This window comes from Cydia splendana, chromosome Z (genome assembly GCF_910591565.1).
Source record: "Cydia splendana chromosome Z, ilCydSple1.2, whole genome shotgun sequence".
NCBI classification, from domain to species: domain Eukaryota; kingdom Metazoa; phylum Arthropoda; class Insecta; order Lepidoptera; family Tortricidae; genus Cydia; species Cydia splendana.
Genome location: NC_085987.1, coordinates 37,246,760 through 37,267,557, shown reverse-complemented (window position 1 = coordinate 37,267,557; position 20,798 = coordinate 37,246,760). Strand labels below are relative to the sequence as shown.

At 37.2% G+C, this 20,798-nt stretch overlaps 1 protein-coding gene across 1 annotated transcript in view; it reads right to left on the bottom strand.

Annotated features, from left to right (window-relative positions):
* Positions 1 to 1,481: 1,481 nt before the first annotated feature.
* The window catches only part of LOC134803972 (retinaldehyde-binding protein 1), a 42,497-nt gene continuing 23,180 nt past the window's right edge, over positions 1,482 to 20,798 (bottom strand). The window contains exons 5-7 of the mRNA XM_063776818.1: positions 5,695 to 5,888; positions 2,230 to 2,346; positions 1,482 to 1,745 (exon numbers count right to left, since the gene is read on the bottom strand). Of these exons, the coding sequence (XP_063632888.1) occupies positions 1,494 to 1,745; positions 2,230 to 2,346; positions 5,695 to 5,888 (563 nt within the window). The 3' untranslated portion in view covers positions 1,482 to 1,493. The remainder of the gene's footprint in view (positions 1,746 to 2,229; positions 2,347 to 5,694; positions 5,889 to 20,798) is intronic.

The window sequence follows — 20,798 nt, the reverse complement described above, 5'->3', positions numbered from 1 at the left end:
GTAATTTTTGTTGTTGTTGAATAAGTTTAATAACCATTAATTTGCTTTGTAATTTTTCGTTATCAATAAAATTATTGCGATAGCACAAACGTGACTAGAGGCATATCCACATTTTATAGATAAGCTTCACGCACGAATATAAAATGTAGATCTATATTAAAGTTGTAGAAAAATATTAGTTTATGACAAGTAGGCAAGCAGAGAGTAGGAAATAGTAATATAATTTTAGTAGACATGTGATATGAATAAACGATCAAATCGCTGACACTTAGGACACATGATAGGTACCAAAGACCGCCCTGATTGACGACCGTCTCCATTTTCTTAGTCTGAGAGGTATTATGGATAAATCTTTTATGCTTAATTATATAACATTAGCATTTAAAATGTATGTATAACTTGTATACTACAGCATTTGAAACTGTAACGTGTAGTTCTACCCAACCAACTGAACCCAACGCCACAAAAATAATTTAAAAAATCAAATCAGTGGTGATTTAAGGTGAACTCTGAGCTGGTTCCCGTTTGCGGTTACGATTGTACTCGTAATTATATAAACATTAAACAAATACTCACTTTGACATGGTCCAGACGATTTGAACTTATCATTTTTAAATCTGGTAACAATAATTAGTTAACGTTTAGTTGTAGAAAAAATAAATAAAAAATATTTATTAAAAAAATGCATTTTATTCAATAACCATTACATTACCTTGTCATAATCATAATTAATCGTAGGTTCTTATTCTAAGTAAGTACGACAAATGCGACATTGACATGCTGTCGAAATTAAGAGGATAATGGACCACCGTGTAGTAGTTTTATAGTCCCAATTTTGCTCTTAAAAAAAACTTCTTTCAAAAATAATTAAAAAAGGGATCTGGCTGGCCCTTCGTGTTGCGTGAATGAACTCTGATCTTGTCCACAAAAAACAAGCTTGTTTCCTTCCTACAGTATAGGGGCCCACAGATTACCAGTTCACCGAACGATATCAGCTTGTCAGTTAAACGCAAAAGGTGACAGTTCCGAACAACTGATATCGTCCTGCGAACTGGTAATCTGTTTTAAGAATACGCCTTGAAATACTAGATAAAGTTCTGCATCTAAGAGCTTACATGGTTACTTATGATTAATATAAAATGGGTAGTTTATGTGTAAAATTGAATTCATTTCCGATTTTCTCAACTAAATTATAATGCATATTTAATCGTATTTTTGTCGTGTCGTATACATGCACAACGGTTAGTAGCTAGTTTCGATTGAAATGGTCGAAGAATATACAATACCAAAAGAAATTCTTGACCACTTTAGACATCTCAATGAAATAAACTTAAATTTCCTCAGTATTCAGACTCGTCCACAAACTGACCCATTATCGTATATTCTGTAAATTCATTACAGTACCTTACTACTAATAAAAAGTCCAATCATCAAACGGTAACACGAGGCATCAGACTTATAAAAAGTTACACTAACTGTCATAAATAAAGGATTTAATCAATTTCTAGTTTTCGAAAGCTGCCTTCGACGGCGTCAGCGTTAGGTGTGGCCTTACTCCGGGAGGTGATGATGCCCCGTGAGCAGAGTATCTCCATGTCATCCAGAGAGAGCAACTTCTTCCTTTGCTCGCTCAGCAGTATTTTGGTGTACTCGATCATGTCCTGCGTCTGTATGGTGCCCCCGAAGCTCGCAGGCAGGCAAGCCGTGTCGATTTGTTTATGCAAGGATTTCAGATTATGATGGATCTGTAAATACATTTATATAATGTGGTTTTTAGGCGCTGTATTTTATACTGAAAGCAATGCTCTAATATGGCTTGGCAAATAGACGTGAAAAAAGTGCAAAGCTCGTTATTCCGGGCAGAAACAATCCCAACAAAATATGCCTTTTAAAATGGGAGCCAAGTTAATAATAATAAATTATTAATCTATTATCTACTAGGTACACAAATAAAACGAACGAGATATGTTGGCGTTACTACATAAAACAGTAACTTGCATAATTCATTTTATTTAAATCCTAGTTTTAGGATTTAATTAACCAAAATTGAATTTTTTAAGGTGGTTATTAGAAGCCCTTTCCACAATGGGCCATCTACCAAGCACGATAACGTCGATAACATAACGTGGTACTAGAATTCTTGTAACAAACTGTGCTAAGTATCTATCGCCTGGTTGATGGGACAGAATAACAACAAGTAATAGTTGATTCACCCAGGTAAGTACTTACTTTCAGTCTGTCCGCCATTTTTGGAGGTACTCTGCTGACTGCAAAGTCAATGACGTAGCGCACGGTCGCCGGGAGATTTATCAAATGGCATTCTTTATGTCGCATCGGTAAAGATTGCTGGAAACCACAAACAAACATTTGTTATAATAAGGGCACCAATAAAAGTTTTTGAAGTGAAAACTTCTTTAGCGGCGCTGTGCACTTTTTGTGATGGGGTAAAATGTTAAACTCGTAACAGGTGTCACGTGCCCGTAAGACGTAAGACGGACACGTGACCTGATCGAAAAACTGTTACAATGTTTTTCTTTATTGATTTAAATGCCATCTAGTGAGTTTCCCTCTAACTGAACTCGAGTACTAACAGTATGTGCTTAGGGGTTTCAAGTAATGCGACGAAATAACGCTATAACTCAGTGCATTATAATTTGCGTTATTTGACACATTATGACTGACGTTTATAGAGATGTAATTAACCCAAATCGATTGTCACAGCAAGCGATTACGATTGGATGGCACCTAGACTGAGGTATCGATTTGTGACGTATAATGATTTTTTATTTGAGATTTAAATAAAGCTAGAATTATATGGTTTTCCCGGAAGTTAAATGCATTTAATACACCGACCGAGTAGGTCGCACCCATCGTCAAAATCGAAACTAACTGGATCCCCATTTTATTTATGTTATTTCTGTGTCAAATTTGTTGTCTGTTAGGTGACGATAAATATATCTATATTAGAGATGGGTCGCGGGTATTTACCCAATTTACCCACCCAGGTAAATACCCGGTAAATACCCATCTACCCGGTATTTACCCGTATCTACCCAAATGGACGGGTAGATTCATTTCTTGTTGCACATGTCGATTTGTGTTAAAGTGGAGATATAAACCGAGTTAATGGCTGTAATTATTGTGTGTCATTTAAAATGAAATGGTTTAGTTGCAGTTGCAGTTGTAACTAAGGAATTTTTAGTACAATTTTAATAAATATTAAAAAAGGCCGTCATAAGGGTATTTTTATTAGACTTGAGTAAATTATCGTACTTATACGTTGATAATACACATTCCAACTTCGGTCGGCGGGGGGTGTGGTTGGGGGGAGGGGGGAAAAGTGAACTTTTTCATATTTCTTGGAATCTGTCATTAATATCGAAAAGTGTTGTATGTACAAACTAAAGTAGACATAATTTTCTACAAAAAAGGTTATATACATTTTTGTCCTAAAACTAACTGTGTTTGACTTATAAGCTTCACAAGTTGGGATACTGCACAATTTTTTTTTATTATCATTCATAAGTATTCTTTATTTTCATCTTTCTAATGTATATTAAAAGCATTTTAAAACATTTCCGGAAGCCAGGGAATGATTTTACACGATTTTCATAATTGGACTGATATGTTAAAATCGAACTTCACCTCATAGCAACCTTTTCGTAATTAGTTTGAACATACATTTTATGTAACATTGTAAAAAAATACTTAAATTAATCTTATTTATACTCACATACCATTAAACACATCAAATTTAGAAGAAAAACGAAAATACCCGCGTATTTACCCGCGGGTAGGTAAATATCGGGTATTTACCGGGTAAATACCCGAGAGCGGGTATTTACCCGGGTAGTTACCCATCTCTAATCTATATTTACAGTTAATTACCACCTTTTCCTTATTTTTATTAAAAGAAAAAAGAAAAATCATATCGATTTACTTAGACGACTACCGATTCATAACGGTGGTGTCCGGCCAACCCTAAATTAAAAAAAAAGACAACGTAAACGTTCGCAGTGCAATTGTCTTCCTTTGTGATTTCGATGTGCAAGACATTTTACGTTGCATTGCTGTTGTGAGTGACATGTGTCAAATAATGCAAATTAGAATGCACAAAGTATAGATGGTGTTAACCTCAAGACATTCATTGAGTTTTCACTTCTGCCGGCACTCCCGTAGTGCAACCCGTTGTTTTTTAGAATTTCAAAAACTATATTAATTTGGCTAACTATAGCTAAGTAGCTAGAATTCGAATGCGAGTTCGTTATTTATATTGATCGATTGAATTGGCTGTAGCTCAAGTTGGCAATGTAACGAATCTCTCATTGTGAGTTCTCCTTCTCGCACTGTCTAAATGAGTGAACTTTTAATGCATTTACTTGAGCTATTGAGGTAAGTTCTTGTGATCCAGTTAAGATAAAACCGTCAAACAATGTCGCCTCAATCTCTAGGTTGAAGAAGTTTTACCTATCAATTATAAGTTCATGAAGATGCTTGTGCGGATTACATCGTTTGTGTTTTGACGAAACATGAAACCTTTGTGTTTGATTAAATGAATTATAATTATAAGTTAGGTAGGGCTTGCTTAAAACACGAACCCTGTTGATTCACTTCAGAAGTTTTGTTGTTATGAAATGCACAGGCGTTCATTTCTCAACAACGCAAATTTCATGTCAAACAGTCGCGCTTCATATTTCTTGGCAATCTTCGAGCAACACCGGCTTCCGACACATCGGAAGGGAGGGGCCCAAGCGATATCTCACCGTACAAATCTTTCTGCCATTTTTCGCGGGGGGAAAGGTGCACACAGTCGCACTTCTCACACACTTACATACAAAATCCAATCTGTAATGACGACACAAATACATAGAAAATGACACACGTCAAAGACAAATCTTGCAAACCTCGATCTCTTTTTGTGTACGGACGAGTGACAAGTGTCACAACACGGACACTAACACATTTTCGTTGAAGTATGTTATTGTATTCTGAGAGATGAGAAGTCGGATTTGTCGCTCGACCGATCCGCAATTTGTACTGAGCGAGCAAAATCGATAAATCCAACAATTACATGAGACTAAAATATAATAATTGTGTTTGAATGTAATTAAACGTATGATATGTAAAAATAAATATTACATGTGAAATGTAACACTTTCTTTTTGTAAATTTGATGTCCCCGACCTCTTTTTATAACAAAAAACCGAGCAAACAGGCATTTTTGTGCAGCAGTGTTCACGCGCGCGTCTCGACTCGGTCTAGTGAAAAATCCAAGTGCAACTAGTTTTATTACCCGCGCTAGATTAGATTGACGCGCTAATCTTGTACCTCGGCAGAGGGGAAATAGTGCGAATGCCGCCTCCCTTCCGTGTTGCTCGAAGTTGGCAATAGATGGCACAGAGTGGAGACGCCATACTAGAGTTGGACCAAGCTAACTCTGTACGGTATTTGCCATGAAAATATGGCGTTTATAATGACACTTCCTCACTTTGTTCCATTCAAGTCGGTGCAAAGCTAGCTTAGACGGACTACTACTAGATACTGTTGATTCAGTCGCGTTGCAAGTTTTGCGCAAGTGGCGCCTGCGACGAAAAAGATATCGACAGATGTAGGTACTTAAGTACTTATTAATTTCGTCGCAGTTGCCACTACCTGGTCCTCAGTCCCCAGGCACTCGAACAGCACGCGACTCACCTCTCCCCACTTGATGAGGCGCGCGAAGTCCGTCGGGTTCCAGGCGGTGACGTGCGCGGCGCTGGCGCCGGCGACGTCGCCGACGTGCGTGAACCCGCACACTTGGTCTGCCGGCTCCTCCAGGCACGTCTCGTACACCAGCGCGTGCGCTCGGCACATGTCCCAGCACGTGAACTTGCTCGTGTTGAATTTATCTAATGATAAAATTATACATACATTTCATGGTAGTATCTAATGGTGTCCAGCGGCAGCCCTAGAAATGCGACGGCATCAAGCCCCAACACAGAAATGAACCAAATGGGGCGCAAGTTTTAGCAGTGGGCGCTAGGAAATCGGAAGCACGCATGATATTTTTCGGCTGACATTACACGCGGTTCGGAATAATTTAGAACTTTTTGGCTTTCCCCTGTTTCCAATTACGTCAACGCACCTTACGAAAGAAAACCAAAATAACACTTAGGTATTTCTGTGTATTCGCGACTTTTTAAACAGCAATACTAGCTGCGATTCACAATAAATAAAAAGCTAGTTTTTAAAACCCGACTAAGAGTAACATTCCATTCCCGACCGCAGCTGCACTACTAGTACGAACGCGTCGGTGTTATTGTCAATTTCCATAGTAAAATGAATGGTAGTGCTGCTGTCGTTGGAAATGGACTGTCACCTTAACTCGTGCAATGCAATAGAATATGGCATGACCATTTTATAATAGCATATGCACCTATGCGCTAACGTGCACAAGACCTACCTACCTACGTTAATTTTGAACGTGAGCTGATCAAGTTGATACTTTTCACGCCACTGTTCGGAAATGTGGCAAAAGATGGTCTAAAACCAAGCTGGAAAGTAGGCAATAGCTGTAGCACCTGAACCACCACTACTACAATGTTTCATTGTTATCATCATCTGTCATTAGTGACGGTTCACTACAGCAATGAGTATCATTTAAAACATAAAAATCAATAAAAGGTCTTTTTTGGCGCAACTTTTTTCTTCAAAAATAAAATTAGGTTATTTATAGGACCAATTTCTTGTATAAAAAAAAAGAAATGTCAAAACTCTAACGACTCTCGTAAACTATGGAAAAATATAAAACACAGTATTGCCGATTTCAATAGTAAAGAATGTACTCTACCTTGTTTCTTTGATGATCCTAATTTAATAAACAATCACTTTCTAAATATTCCTAAGAAAAATGTTACTTTATCTGATCTTACATACTTTGAAAATAATCGTTTTGGTTCTGCAACTTTTAGTTTTAAAACAGTTGATGAGAATACGGTCTCTAAAATCATCACCAATATCTCATCGAACGCTCTCGGTACAGATGAAATCTCGCGTGACATGATTCTTCTGACACTTCCACGCACATTAGGGCTAATTACTGCTTTAATAAATCAGTCTATCCTTTCCGGAGTATTTCCTGATGCCTGGAAAGTAGCTCTAATAAAACCTATCCCCAAAAAAAGTAACCCATGTGAATTTAAAGATCTCTGACCTATTAGCATTTTGCCATTTTTGTCAAAAGTTCTAGAGAAAGCTGTTTGCCTACAAGTAACAGAGTTCCTTGAGGCTAACTGCATTTTGCCGTCAAAACAATCAGGTTTTAGGTCTGGACATAGTACCTCAACTGCCCTGCTAGATGTTGTTGATGACATCCTGACTGAGATTGACTCTGGAAACGGAACAATTATGGTACTACTTGATTTTTCTCGTGCTTTTGACACAATTGACCATAACTTGTTAATCTCTAAACTTACCTACTACGGTTTCGATATGCTAGCACTGAAATGGTTCTCTAGCTATCTAAGTGGTCGCCTTCAAATAACAAAACTAAGCAATAAAAATGGTACCAGTAGGATTTCCGAATCTTCACTCGTCTCTCGTGGCGTACCACAGGGTTCGATATTGGGTCCATTATTGTATATTCTATATAGCGCTGACATAGTAAATTCCATCCAAAATTGCCGATATCACATTTATGCCGATGACCTCCAAGTATATCTCCCACTTAAGCCAGACCAAATTTCCCACGCAGTAAATAGCATAAATGATGACTTGTCTCGATTAGTTCAATGGTCCAATAGAAACAGTTTATTTTTTAACCCCTTAAAATCTAAATTTCTCATATTAGGTTCTGAAAAGCAACGGCGTCAAATTAAAAATTGTAATCCGATTATTAAAATAGGCGTTGACTGCATTGAACAAGTTCAAGAAGCTCGAAACTTGGGTGTACTTATGGATGGTAATTTAAGATTTCACAATCATGTTTTAGAAACGTCCAGAAGCTGTTTTTACCGACTCACAATATTGTACCGTATTCGTAAATATTTAAGTATCGATGTTCGAATTTATTTATGTGAATCTCTAATCCTCTCTAGACTTAACTACGCGGATACTGTCATAGGTGGTTGTTTGTTGGCCCAAACCAAGAAACTAATACAGCGTGTGCAGAATGCTTGTGCCCGATTCTGCTTTCACATACCACCAAGAACTCATGTGACACCTTTCCTAAATAGTAGTGATTTAATGAACATGGAGTCACGACGCGCACTGCATTTCGCTTGTTTGCTTTTTGGCATTGTGAAGACTTTAACACCCCAATATTTAATAGCTAAGTTACAATTTTCTCAACGTCATGTCAGAGGTGCTAGTCGTCTTGCTTGTCCTCGGCACAATACATCTGCATTTCGTGGCAGTTTCAAGTACTCTGCCACGAAATGCTGGAACAATATACCGCCACCTATACGCAATTCTACATCTGTTCATACATTTAAAATTAAGTACAAAAAACACATTCTGAATTTGCAAAAAATGTTATAAAATTAAATGCCGATGCTAAATCTCTTATGAATATTATTGTAGTACTTTTTAAAGTTTTTGTAAAATTGTTTTTGCTATTCTTAACGACGGTGTGATAGTTTGTCCAGCGCTTTAGTAAAGGTAATGCTGTAAAAATGTGGCTAATCATCTGTGTTCCCACTTTAAGTTCCTGTCTTTGAAAGAATTGTAATTTTGTTTTATACCGGCCATTATTATTTTATACATTTGTTTTTGCTATTGTTTAATTAATTATTTTTATAAGTTCAAGGGTCCACTGAAAATCAGCGTCGTTGCACTGAGTGCTCCGACACATGCTGAGTGGTATCCTCTTTGAAACAAACAATTACATTAACCTTCGTTATATGTTTAAATTTTAAGATGTGTTGTTTCAAATAAATTATTTTCTATTCTATTCTATTCTATTCTAAAACCATTTAGTTCATATTTTTTTAACAATTATCCATTCAGTTCACGCTTAAGGCGTTTTTTTTGTAGCTGTTTGTGGTTTTTTTTAGCAACAACGCTTCTAAGTTTAGAGTCGGTTTGAAGCAAATAACAGAAAAACGCCTCTTAAAAGTGATAAAAAAGTAAAAAAGGCGGGATCTGAAAATACTTACTGAATTGGATAGTGTAAATTGTGTTTGACTAAAAAATACAAGAAACACGTATTTACGCTCGCTATAAAAATGAGTTCTTCTAGTGAAGAAAATTATATTCTTACGCTGACGCCTACCGAAATTCAAGAGACAGCACAGGCAGTGGCTAGTGATTTGCTACCAGAGAAATCGCGGGCTAGTACTTATAGTTACCTATGCAATTTTTTTCTTATTTCCTCGCAGTAGTCGTGAAAAGCACTATGTAATGCCTCGGCCGGAAACGCTAAAGATGGACTCGTATTATTTGAGGGCCTCCACTAACGTGTCGGCCCTCAAACGACTCGTCCATCTTTTAGCGGTTTTCCGTCCTCTCCTACAATGTACTATATGTCGTCACTTTTCTAATAGTATATTGTTAACCAAGGGTTGAAAGGCACCCATTTCTGTCGAGGTAGTTTGGCGCTCGAACGCAGTGAGAGCGCCAATAGTCCGAGACGGAAATGGTGCCTTTCACCCGAGTTAAGCACTCTAATTTTCATATCGAATGCGAGGAAACCAAACAAGACAAGGCAATTTCGCAAAATCAGTAATTGAAGTACCTAATAGACCTACGGCCATGTTTTTTTTCCTTAGGACTTAGTTGCAATCGGAGACTTTACATGTGTGAAGATTAATAACCCCTAGCGAAAATCATTTAGATTGCAATATTTACAAAAACACACATTTTTTAACAAACTGCAGTAATTTTAATAATTATTTGTTCATTATAAGTATAAAAATCAGCGGGATTGCCTCTTACTTTTTAATTTTATACTTTTTCGTTCTAAAAGCCGCAACAGACTACCGGACCGCACCGCGACCTTGGTGCGCCGCACCACGTAATAACTTAATAAAAGTATTTTAAATATTAAATAACAATTTAATTAATAATATAAGAAATTCTTATCTTGTATTTTATTTTGTTTTTATGATAATAGTGCTAAATAACTTTTAAACCAATTTAATATCTCGGAGTAATTAACAATGGAGCCGCCATTAACAGGCTTTCCCCTCTGTCGAAAATAGGCGGCCAATGGTCAACCACATGTCAACTATATGTCTATGTCTACGTACCTATACATTTGATGTGCCCCTCCCCCGCAAAAAACGGCAGACTATTTTGTACCGAAAATTTTAGACATGGCGTCTCCGTTGGTTATATCCTCTAAGTTTAATATCGCACAAACGTTTAACTGTGGCTGTATAAGATTCTGCCCTTGCTCATTTACGCAAGTGTGAGGTTTAAAAAATATTTTTGGTGTATTCCTTTTGGTTCCCGCCTTATGAAATCGAATAAATAGAATTCAACCAGATTCAACGAAAGAAATCAAGAATAATTTGTTTATAACAATTTACTTACATCATTTTTTATAAAAAAAGGATCAACGTGGGATTAGTAAAATTAAACAATTACCAATTGTTCCAGGCGAGGAAATAAAGACACTATTTTTCCATTTTGTTTCCACCCAGTTGTTCGTGGGACGGGGACGCAGAGGAGTACACCACTTTTCTGCGCTAGAGCATAAACGTATCACTTTCTGCGCACCTTTTAGAACAACAACGACCCACTTTCAGAGCATGAGATATGAAAAAACCATTTCACGAGGAGCTCTATTTGACTCGAAAGAATGTCAATTTAACTATTAATTAATACCTATCTGGGAGACCGAGCTTTGCTCGGAAAACATATAAAAACTCAGTAATGAGCTTTTTCCCAGAGATACGACCTAGCTAGATCGATTTGTCGCCTCCGAAAACCACCATATAGCAAATTTCATCGAAATCGTTAGAGCCGTTTCCGAGATCCCCGAAATATATATACAAATAAATACTTAAACAAGAATTGCTCGTTTAAAGGTATAAGATATTAACTACTATACTATAATAGTATTTTATACAATCGTGATATAATATAGAGCTTTTCAGTCGAGTACCGTGTTTAGGCCACGAAGCTTGCTGAGTGGCCTAAATAAGGTACGAGAATGAAAAGCTCTCTATTATATCACTAATATATATAATACTTTTTCTACGAGATAACTAAAATAAGTAGTCAATAATAAATACCATACTTTCTACTTCTACTATCTGAATTCTTTTACTTAAGTTAACTGAAATAGTAAAACAGTTAATGTGAAAAACGGGTTATTCCCACTAGTTACCACCAAGTTCTTACCAGTGGTAACTACTGGGATTTTTTTTCCCACCTTTTACCACTGGTAACTACTGGGAAAAAAAAATCCCACTAGTTACTGTAGTGTAGGTACATCTATATTTAAGATATCTAGATAAGCGGGTAGATATAACCAACTCGACTTGGTGGTAACTACTGGGAATTTTTATTCCCAGTAGTTACCACTGGTAAAAGGTGGGATTTTTTTTCCCAGTAGTTACCACCAAAATATTGTTAGAACTCATTACTAATAAAAACAGTATAAATAGTACATATATTATAAATGTAGCGTGCTGTAATAAATAATTATGTGCCAGTTAGTGATTCAGTAAACTGCTTTAAAAGTGATCAAAAACAGTTTTACCGGTATGAGTGTAAAAACTAAAATAGAATAGTCTCATTCTAGTTAAGTAGAAATTAACTTAGTACCCGAATTAAATTCATCTTATTAACTGTAAATTGAATTACATATTTATACAAACGAACAAACAAATCAGTCAAAAACCGACAGAGCCGGTTTCGTTTTATTATTTACGGCTACTTCATTTCGTTCTATTATAACACGCAGAGCTGGAATATGTAGGTATTCATCATTTGTAGTTAGGCTAAATTAATAAAGGGCATGGTTGTTATTAAAACAGCTTAGGGCGCGCTTCGGATGGGCTGACTGCTCGGACTAACCAGTATAAGCTCGCATTCCAATTACGCTCGGGTAGTTCATCGCTCGGTCATGTTACGCTGGTTGGATCGATTGCTTAAACACCCACACTAGCGAGCGGGATGGTAATAACACTCTACCAGAGGGGCATCAGGTACTATTCGGACGCTTCTTTTTTGTATTTAACTTGTATTATTTTGGAAAATATGTTTATTGGAAGAACGTGTAAGTAATTAAAATCACATAAAACGACCTTAAATTGAGTACGTACTTAAATTGAGACGAAGGGGCAAGAGGGCGTCAGGCAAAAATCAGAAAAAGAGTAAACTAATAATTATGTACTTTATCTGATTCTGATGGCGATGGTGTGCGAATGCGAACGTCTATAAAACCTGGTAGAGTTGGGAATGTGAATGTGATCTTGCAATTAAATTTGGTATAGATGTATTTAAGTTTTCTTAATATTAATCACGGTAAAATAAGAAACAATTAAGGTCCTACCTTAATACCTTATGCATATTTGATAGGTTTATACAACTTTGACTGGTTTATTGCAATACTAGATGAAAACCCGGCTTCGCTCGGGTAAAATAAATAATAGTAATAGGTAATACTCATTTTGAATTAAGTAATTATTTACTTTTAGACTTCATACCTTCATCAAGGCGGTTACAAACCTATCTCATCTCAGAAAACTTTAAATCCGTAACATACAATCATAACTCGAAAAATTTACTATTCCGATATATCTAAAAACAAATATGTAATTAAAAAAACCTAATCCGCTTTTCTGGTAGCAGTTCGGTTCTGTAAGGGTCGCAGTTCTAACCTAACTTACTTCTGGTTGCAGTTTGGTTCTATAAGATCACAGTTCTAACCTGACCCACTTTTCTGGTCGCAGATCGGTTCTGTGAAGGCCGCATTTATAACCTAGCCCACTTTCCAATCTCAAAAGAGGGAACCCTTTTGTACCTACCCTTCATGGCACTAAAGTGAAAGTATGGAAATTATCACTACTATTTCATTCTTTAATATTAATGCCTATCCGTTAATATTAAATTCGTTTACAAAAAAAAACTGAATAAGTGCGAGTCGGACTCACCCATCAAGAACGGAACACTTTTTAATATTTGTTGTTATAGCGGCAACAGAAATACATCATCTGTGAAAATTTCAACTGTCTAGCTATCACGGTTCATGAGATACAGCCTGGTGACAGAGGGACAGTGGAGTAAACTGAAATAAAGGTTGCGTCACACCGGCGCGATTTCAGAGCCGGGCCTGAGCGTTTTATATGAAAAAGCGGCGCGCCCCGCTCACGCGCCGCACGCGAAACGCGCCTGTGTGACGGAGCCTGAAATGTCAAACCGGGCAAGTGCTCGCGCACGAAGGGTTCCATACTTTTTAGTATTTGTTGTTATAGCGGTAACAGAAATACATCATCTGTGAAAATTTCAACTGCCTAGGCCTATCACGGTTCATGAGATACAGCCTGGTGACAGACAGACAGACAGACGGACAATGAAGTAAAACTGAAATAAATGTCATATACCTACTAAGAAAAACCGGCCAAGTGCGAGTCGGAATCGCTAATAGGTTCCCGTTTTTTAGTTACCCTTCAGGTACGGAACCCTAGTATGAGTGTAATAGATTTGTAACCGGTCAGCAATGTGAGTCCCTTGGAGAAGCAGAGGTCTAGTCTAAACCCCCACTTACCATCGGCATTAACAGCCTTGTATTCTTGTTTGCCACCAACATGTCATATTAAAACATATTAATAAAAATTTACTCGGTCAACAATGTGAGTCCCTTGGAGAAGCAGAGGTCTAGTCTAAACTCCCACTTACCATCGGCATTAACAGCCTTGTATGAGTTGTATGCTTGTTTGCCACCAACATGCCATGTTAAAACATATTAATAAAAATTTACTCGGTCAGCAATGTGAGTCCCTTGGAGAAGCAGAGGTCTAGTCTAAACTCCCACTTACCATCGGCATTAACAGCCTTGTATGCTTGTTTGCCACCAACATGTCATATTAAAACATATTAATAAAAATTTACTCGGTCAGCAATGTGAGTCCCTTGGAGAAGCAGAGGTCTAGTCTAAACTCCCACTTACCATTGGCATTAACAGCCTTGTATGCTTGTTTGCCACCAACATGTCATATTAAAACATATTAATAAAAATTTACTCGGTCAGCAATGTGAGTCCCTTGGAGAAGCAGAGGTCTAGTCTAAACTCCCACTTACCATCGGCATTAACAGCCTTGTATGCTTGTTTGCCACCAACATGTCATATTAAAACATATTAATAAAAATTTACTCATTTCATCAGTCATATCCAGCCTAGCATTGCATTGGCCCCGCTTAAATATTTCTTTAATTTGTTTTTAGTATTTGTTGTTATAGCGGCAACAGAAATACATCATTTGTGAAAATTGAAACTGTCTAGTTAATCTAGTTATCACGGTTCATGAGATCTTGAGATACAGCCTGATGACAGACAGACGGACAGCAGAGTCTTAATATTTAATAGGGTCCCGTTTTTACCCTATGGGTACGCAACCCTAAAAAGTGACCAAGGCCTCCAGTGCCCTAGGCTGGAATCAAAGCAGCGTCCTCTGCTATTGCAGCAGGTGCCTGTGCCATTCTGCCACCGGGCCACCCACGGCGGCATAGGTCGAATTTTTCCAAGTATACTTATGCACTACTTACTGAAGGCTTATGGAGCCTCGCCATCCCTAAGCCTAAATTAAATATTTTCTGAAAATAATTTGTTTTGATCTAATAACATATTGGAGTCCTCGTAATAGGGGTCCCGTTTTTACCCTTTGGCTACAGAACCCTAAAAATCAACCTTGTTTTGGTACTATGTACTACGCTTCACTATGACTCTGAAATTTTAGCAGGAATTAATATTTTTTTTGTTGTCACCTGTCAAATTAGAATAGAATAGAATAGAATAGCCTTTATTGACCAAAAAATTAAATTTCAGCACATATTACATTTAAATAAATTCACATTTCATTTATATCAATTAGTTTCAATATTTTTTCCTTAGTAACTTTATTAAATAATTTTTATGTCATTGCTTTTTAATAATTATTTCAGTCTGCCTTCTTGGCATAGGCCTCCCCCAGCTCTCTCCACAGCTCTCTATCCCTTGCCGTCCCTATCCAATTAGGTCCCGCATGCTTCTTTATGTCATCCGACCACCTCATTATTGGTCTCCCTTCTCTCCTTTTTCCATCTCTAGGATACCATTCCGCTTCCTCTCTATCCCACTTATCTTTACCTTCCCTTGCCATATGTCCAGCCCAACCTGTTGCAGTCAAAAGTGTGAACTGGCCAAAGAACTTTTAACCGACAAAAACAGGCAAAACTGCTTTTGACTGAGCATGTTGGTCAAAAGTAGTTTTACCTGAAAATCATACCTATTTCTGGCAGCAGTTTTGTTTTTAGGGCGTAGCAAAAAAAAAATTACCCTAACCTACCTATCTCTGGGAACAGTTTCGTTATTTGGGCGTAGCAAAAAAATTACCCTAACCTACCTATCTCTGCGAGTACTTTTGACTGATAGTAACAGTCACAACACAATTACTATTAACCAATGATTTTGAGGTAAAACTACTTTTGACCAACATGCTCAGTCAAAAGCAGTTTTGCCTGTTTTTGTCGGTTAAAAGTTCTTTTGACCAGTTCACACTTTTGACTGCGACATATATACTATTTATATATCTTATTATATTTAATCTTATATTCAACTTACATTGACTCCGGAGATAACTTATTAGCTTTATGCAGTTGACTTTCCAATTCACCGATACACCTCAAATTTGATTCATAGTCAAAAGCACAGTTATTAAATATGTCCACAATACACTGTAGCTTTTTGCACTGTTTCACACTGGCAATGTACTTAGTTAGAGTGAGTTACAGTCAGCTGGCACTTAACTCAAAGTTTCTTTGAACAACGTCATTTTCATCTCGCTCACTTATTAGTTTATCACAGCTGCTTCAAGGTTGCTTTCGCTTGCATTTCCAGGTAGCTAGTAGTGCCTTGACATGTAAGAATATTTGGAATCATTCTGAAATATTAAAATACAACTGAGAGACCGATGTTTATACTAAACACAATACACCCATGGAACGCTTTGAAGTTCTAATCTCGTTACGTTACGATGGCGTTTGCACTTTGCACTATGTTCGGTGACTATTTTTTATTGTTAACACACACAATTACAACTATTTAACATGTTTTTATCACGTCAGGAGTACCGGATAAAGTATTTTCGAATAACAGCCGTCGTTGACGTCTAGGCAGTGTTGCTATCGTCTTAAAAGCCGTAACAGACTATCGCACGTTCTGGCTTAAAAACAAATTTATGTAATAATTATACCGGTATACATATCCATATGAAACGAAACTTAATGCAAATAATAACCATTATACATACCGGAAAGTCATCAAATAAACAGTAATATTCGTCTTGCTTTTTATTAAAAAAAAAACGACCAACCTAAATTGTAAGCATGTTTGCAGTTTCTAAACGCAACGCATAGCTGTCAAATGTCAACCAACAAATTGAGCCTTTAGTATTGTTTGTCGAAATTTTTTCACTTTTAAATGCAAAATACGCGACAATACGAATTTTGCGGATATATGTTCTCGATTCAAAAGTGATATTTTTTCAAGCTCTTTCGATTGAGCATAATTTAATTTGTTTCTACCGTCAAAGCCGCTCGCGTTTATATATAAGGATAAGTACCTATGAATAATATCGGTACCTATGCCTTGTAATTGAAAAACGCAAAACAACCGTTTACTTCCAAAATATATTTTGTGTTGTTTTTATTAAATACCCACGAGTGCAAAGAGGCCGAACCGAGTGTGGCGCATACCACGCACCCTTTTGTTCTTAACCGCCGTGTCGCCCGTGTCTTACCCTTGAGAAATATTCTTTGTTCGGCATAACTGCCAACCCCTATGGCCGATAACAATGGTATTGGTTGACATAATTTGATAATTATATTTTATTACCTATCGGGTGGCATGTGAGCTAGACCGAAAGCTCACGGATCGTGGTAGTTTTGACATTGTCTTATGCCAACATTAGGATTAACCAAGATGCGATGAGAGTTGTGGTGCAGAGGGAACATTAATTAGATAGACATATTTTCCAAAAGATACAAGCTAAACACAAAAATGAAGCGTACGAATAATACCTGATGCCCCTCTGGTAGAGTGTTATTACCATCCCGCTAGTGTGGGTGTTTAAGCAATCGAGCCAACCAGCGTAACATGACCGAGCGGTGTACTACCCGAGCGTAATTGGAATGCGAGCCTATACTGGTTAGTCCGAGCAGTCAGCCCATCCGAAGCGCGCCCTAAGCGGTTTTAATAACAACCATGCCCTTTATTTATTTAGCCTAACTACAAATTATGAATACCTACATATTCCAGCTCTGCGTCGTGTTATAATAGAACGAAATGAAGTAGTTGTAAATAATAAAACGAAATCAGTTCTGTCGGTTTTTGACTGATTTGTTTGCTCGTTTGTATAAATATGTAATACAATTTACAGTTAATAATATAAATTTAATCCGGATAGTAAGTTAATTTCTACTTAACTAGAATGAGACTCTTCTATTTTAGTTTTAACACTTTTTTTTTTTTTTAATTTATTTATTCATGATACACTAAAATACATTTTATAAATAACATAACTTATACCGGTAAAACTGTTTTAATATTTTTGATCACTTTTAAAGCAGTTTGCTGAATCACTAACTGACACATAATTATTTATTACAGCACGCTACATTTATAATATACTATTAATACTGTTTTTATTAGTATTGAATTCTAAGAATATTTTGGTGGTAACTACTGGGAAAAAAAATTCCCACCTTTTACCAGTGGTAACTACTGGGAATAAAAATTCCCAGTAGTTACCACCAAATCGAGTTGGTGGTAACTAGTGGGAATTTTTTTCCCAGTAGTTACCAGTGGTAAAAGGTGGGAAAAAAATTCTCAGTAGTTACCACTGGTAAGAACTTGGTGGTAACTAGTGGGAATAACCCTGAAAAACTACTGTGTACATTTTTTAAAGTGCATTGGGGTAATTATGGGAAAAATATCAAAAATATTGTGTTTTTATTTGTGTGTCAATGTAACTAATGCAATAACTTAGTTCTACTAGTGAATAATGATTTAATGCAGCGGTCGGCAACCTTTTAGCAGCCAAAGGCCACATAGTAGTTAACGAAGTTGACGCGGGCCGCACTTTGTTAATATTTATGACTTTATCAGACATTGTCGTTTGTCCATATTACATACAAAATAGCCAGATAGGCTCGCGGGCGGGCCGCAAGAGAGAGGTTCGGAGGCCGCAAGCGGCCCGGGGACCGCTTGTTGCCGACCGCTGATTTAATGAAACACTCAATCTAATAAAGTTTCCTGAGGAGTAGTAGGCAACATATTTTCATCGCTGTCACTCATTTTTATTTAGTATTTTTCACAGTTTCACTCACAAAACAAAACTTTAACACTTTTACAAGTTTTCAAATTTCAATGCAGAGAAAATCACGTGGGCATCCATTGTGAAAAAAATAGTGTCCGACCGAAGGTTCGGTTTCGGTTTCGGCCAGTTTCGGCCTAAAAATCATGTTTCGGCTGTAGTTTCGGTTTCGGCCAAAAAACGGCCGAACCTTTCGGCCGGGCCGAAACTTACGAAATGGTACTTCGGACAAAGACCAAAAGTTGGGGAATAAGTAGGACAACAATATTAATTCATATCTACATATACTGATTCATGTATAGGTACAGAAATTAATTGGTTTATTATAAAACACAATTCCACTAATGAGAGCGCCACTGGACGGTCGACGCAGTCTTAAGAGGCTGTCAATACTTATAACGCGCACACTGTCTAATTGTATCGGAGTGAATGAGATAGCACTGTCGCACGTAGCCGTTGGCCGAGTATCAGCTCGGCCCGAGTCGAACGATGTCTTTTTCGCTCTTATTCAGTCATTTTTCTATCTACCTCTAATGGAAAATTTTAAGCGAGGCTAAAGGCTACGCTCAACTAGGGCCGCAAAGTTGATTTTCTCAATAGTTAATATTTTGCGAAGCTGAACAGCTGACTATTGATTAAAACGAAGAAAAAACCCTTAAAAGTGTCCCCAGTACAGTTTCTCATACGAATGCTCGACCTTAGCCTCACTTTTTACCTCAATTTACCATTGGTGTTCCACATGTCCTCTACTTCAGCTTAGCCTTTGGCCTCGCTGCGCCATGCTCGGCCTGCGGTCTCGCTTTTTAATACAATGTACATTGGTTGGAGTCTGTGCTTAACTACTTATCCTGAAGCCTGAAGCACGGCTTTGACTTCGCATGAAAGTTCGCCTCACTGGGGCACTTCGGACTTTTAGGCCCAGGTGTAGATCGGTACCCGGCCTTGCGATATTGTTAACAAAAAATTTCGCGCTCGCTGCGCTCGCGTTTTTGGTTGCTTTTTTGGTTGACCCTGTATCTACATGTTAGCTTGACTGGTGAATGAATAGAGTTAGACAAAGAAGATTCTGGAATGATTTTGATAGCATACGCAGTGCTACTAGTGCAAATGTTATTTATACGTCATCATTTCATAGAAGTTTTGACGTTTAAAGTAACACTTGCACTGCATGTCTTATCAAAATCGTTGCAGAATTATCTTGGTCTAACTCTAGTAATTTTCTTAAAAAACTGCTTAAGTAACATCAATTTCAAGAACATTGGGTGTTGACAGCCCCATAATATGTCTGTAAAAGCGGTTTTATGAGATTTTTTCAACGATTTTAACAAGTCTACAAAAGTTTCGATTTCGGTTTCGGTTTCGGCCGAAACTAGAGCCAAAGCCGAACATTCGGTTTCGGTTTCGGTTTCGGCAAAAAAACATGTTTCGGTCGGACACTAGAAAAAATGTTTGTGTTGGCCAACCAATCACAAAGCAAAGGCGACGCAGCAGCGTGTTTAAGTAGACGGAAGTATGACAGACGTCGCGACGATATTGCCATCGTTGGCTAATTTGTATTGGCTTATTATTAACCGGGCAACTAAAATATTAAACAGGAACTTTCATTGGGCATATAATAATATAATTTGGCTGTGCATTAATATTTTAGCGCCAAAAAATATATATTAGCCTCAAATATAAGCATCATAATATTAAAAAAACTGGCAGCAAAATCAAGCCACCCAAAAAAAAAAATAGGGAACTTAAAGTGATAGGTTGGCGTATAGTGATTTAATACTCTTTGGGTTGGTGACTAAAATAATAAATTGGTAACTAATATTGTAAAGCGATCATAAAATTTAGTTGTCATCTAGTTGTTCACATCTGAGTAATCAACTATAGTCATAACCAGTGATCGTACATTTTCCAGCATTTTTGGTGCACGAAGTGTTGTTAACGGAATTGGTATAAATAATTTCAACCCTAATGATTAATTAGCGTTTATTACGTTGATATTAACCTTAATTTACCATTTCAGTTGAAATTATCTATACCAATTCCGTTAACACCACGCGAATCGATTTGGTGCAGCGGAGTGGTGTTAACGGAATTAGTATAAATAATTTCAACCCTAATGATTAATTAGCGTTAATTACGTTAATATTAACCTTAATTTACCATTTCAGTTGAAATGATCTATACCAATTCCGTTAACACCACTCTGCTGCCCCAAAAATGCTGGAAAATGTACGATCGCTGGTCATAACTGAGCATATCGTTTCGCTAGGTAGTATTTTAACACGAAAGCAGTTCAGTTTA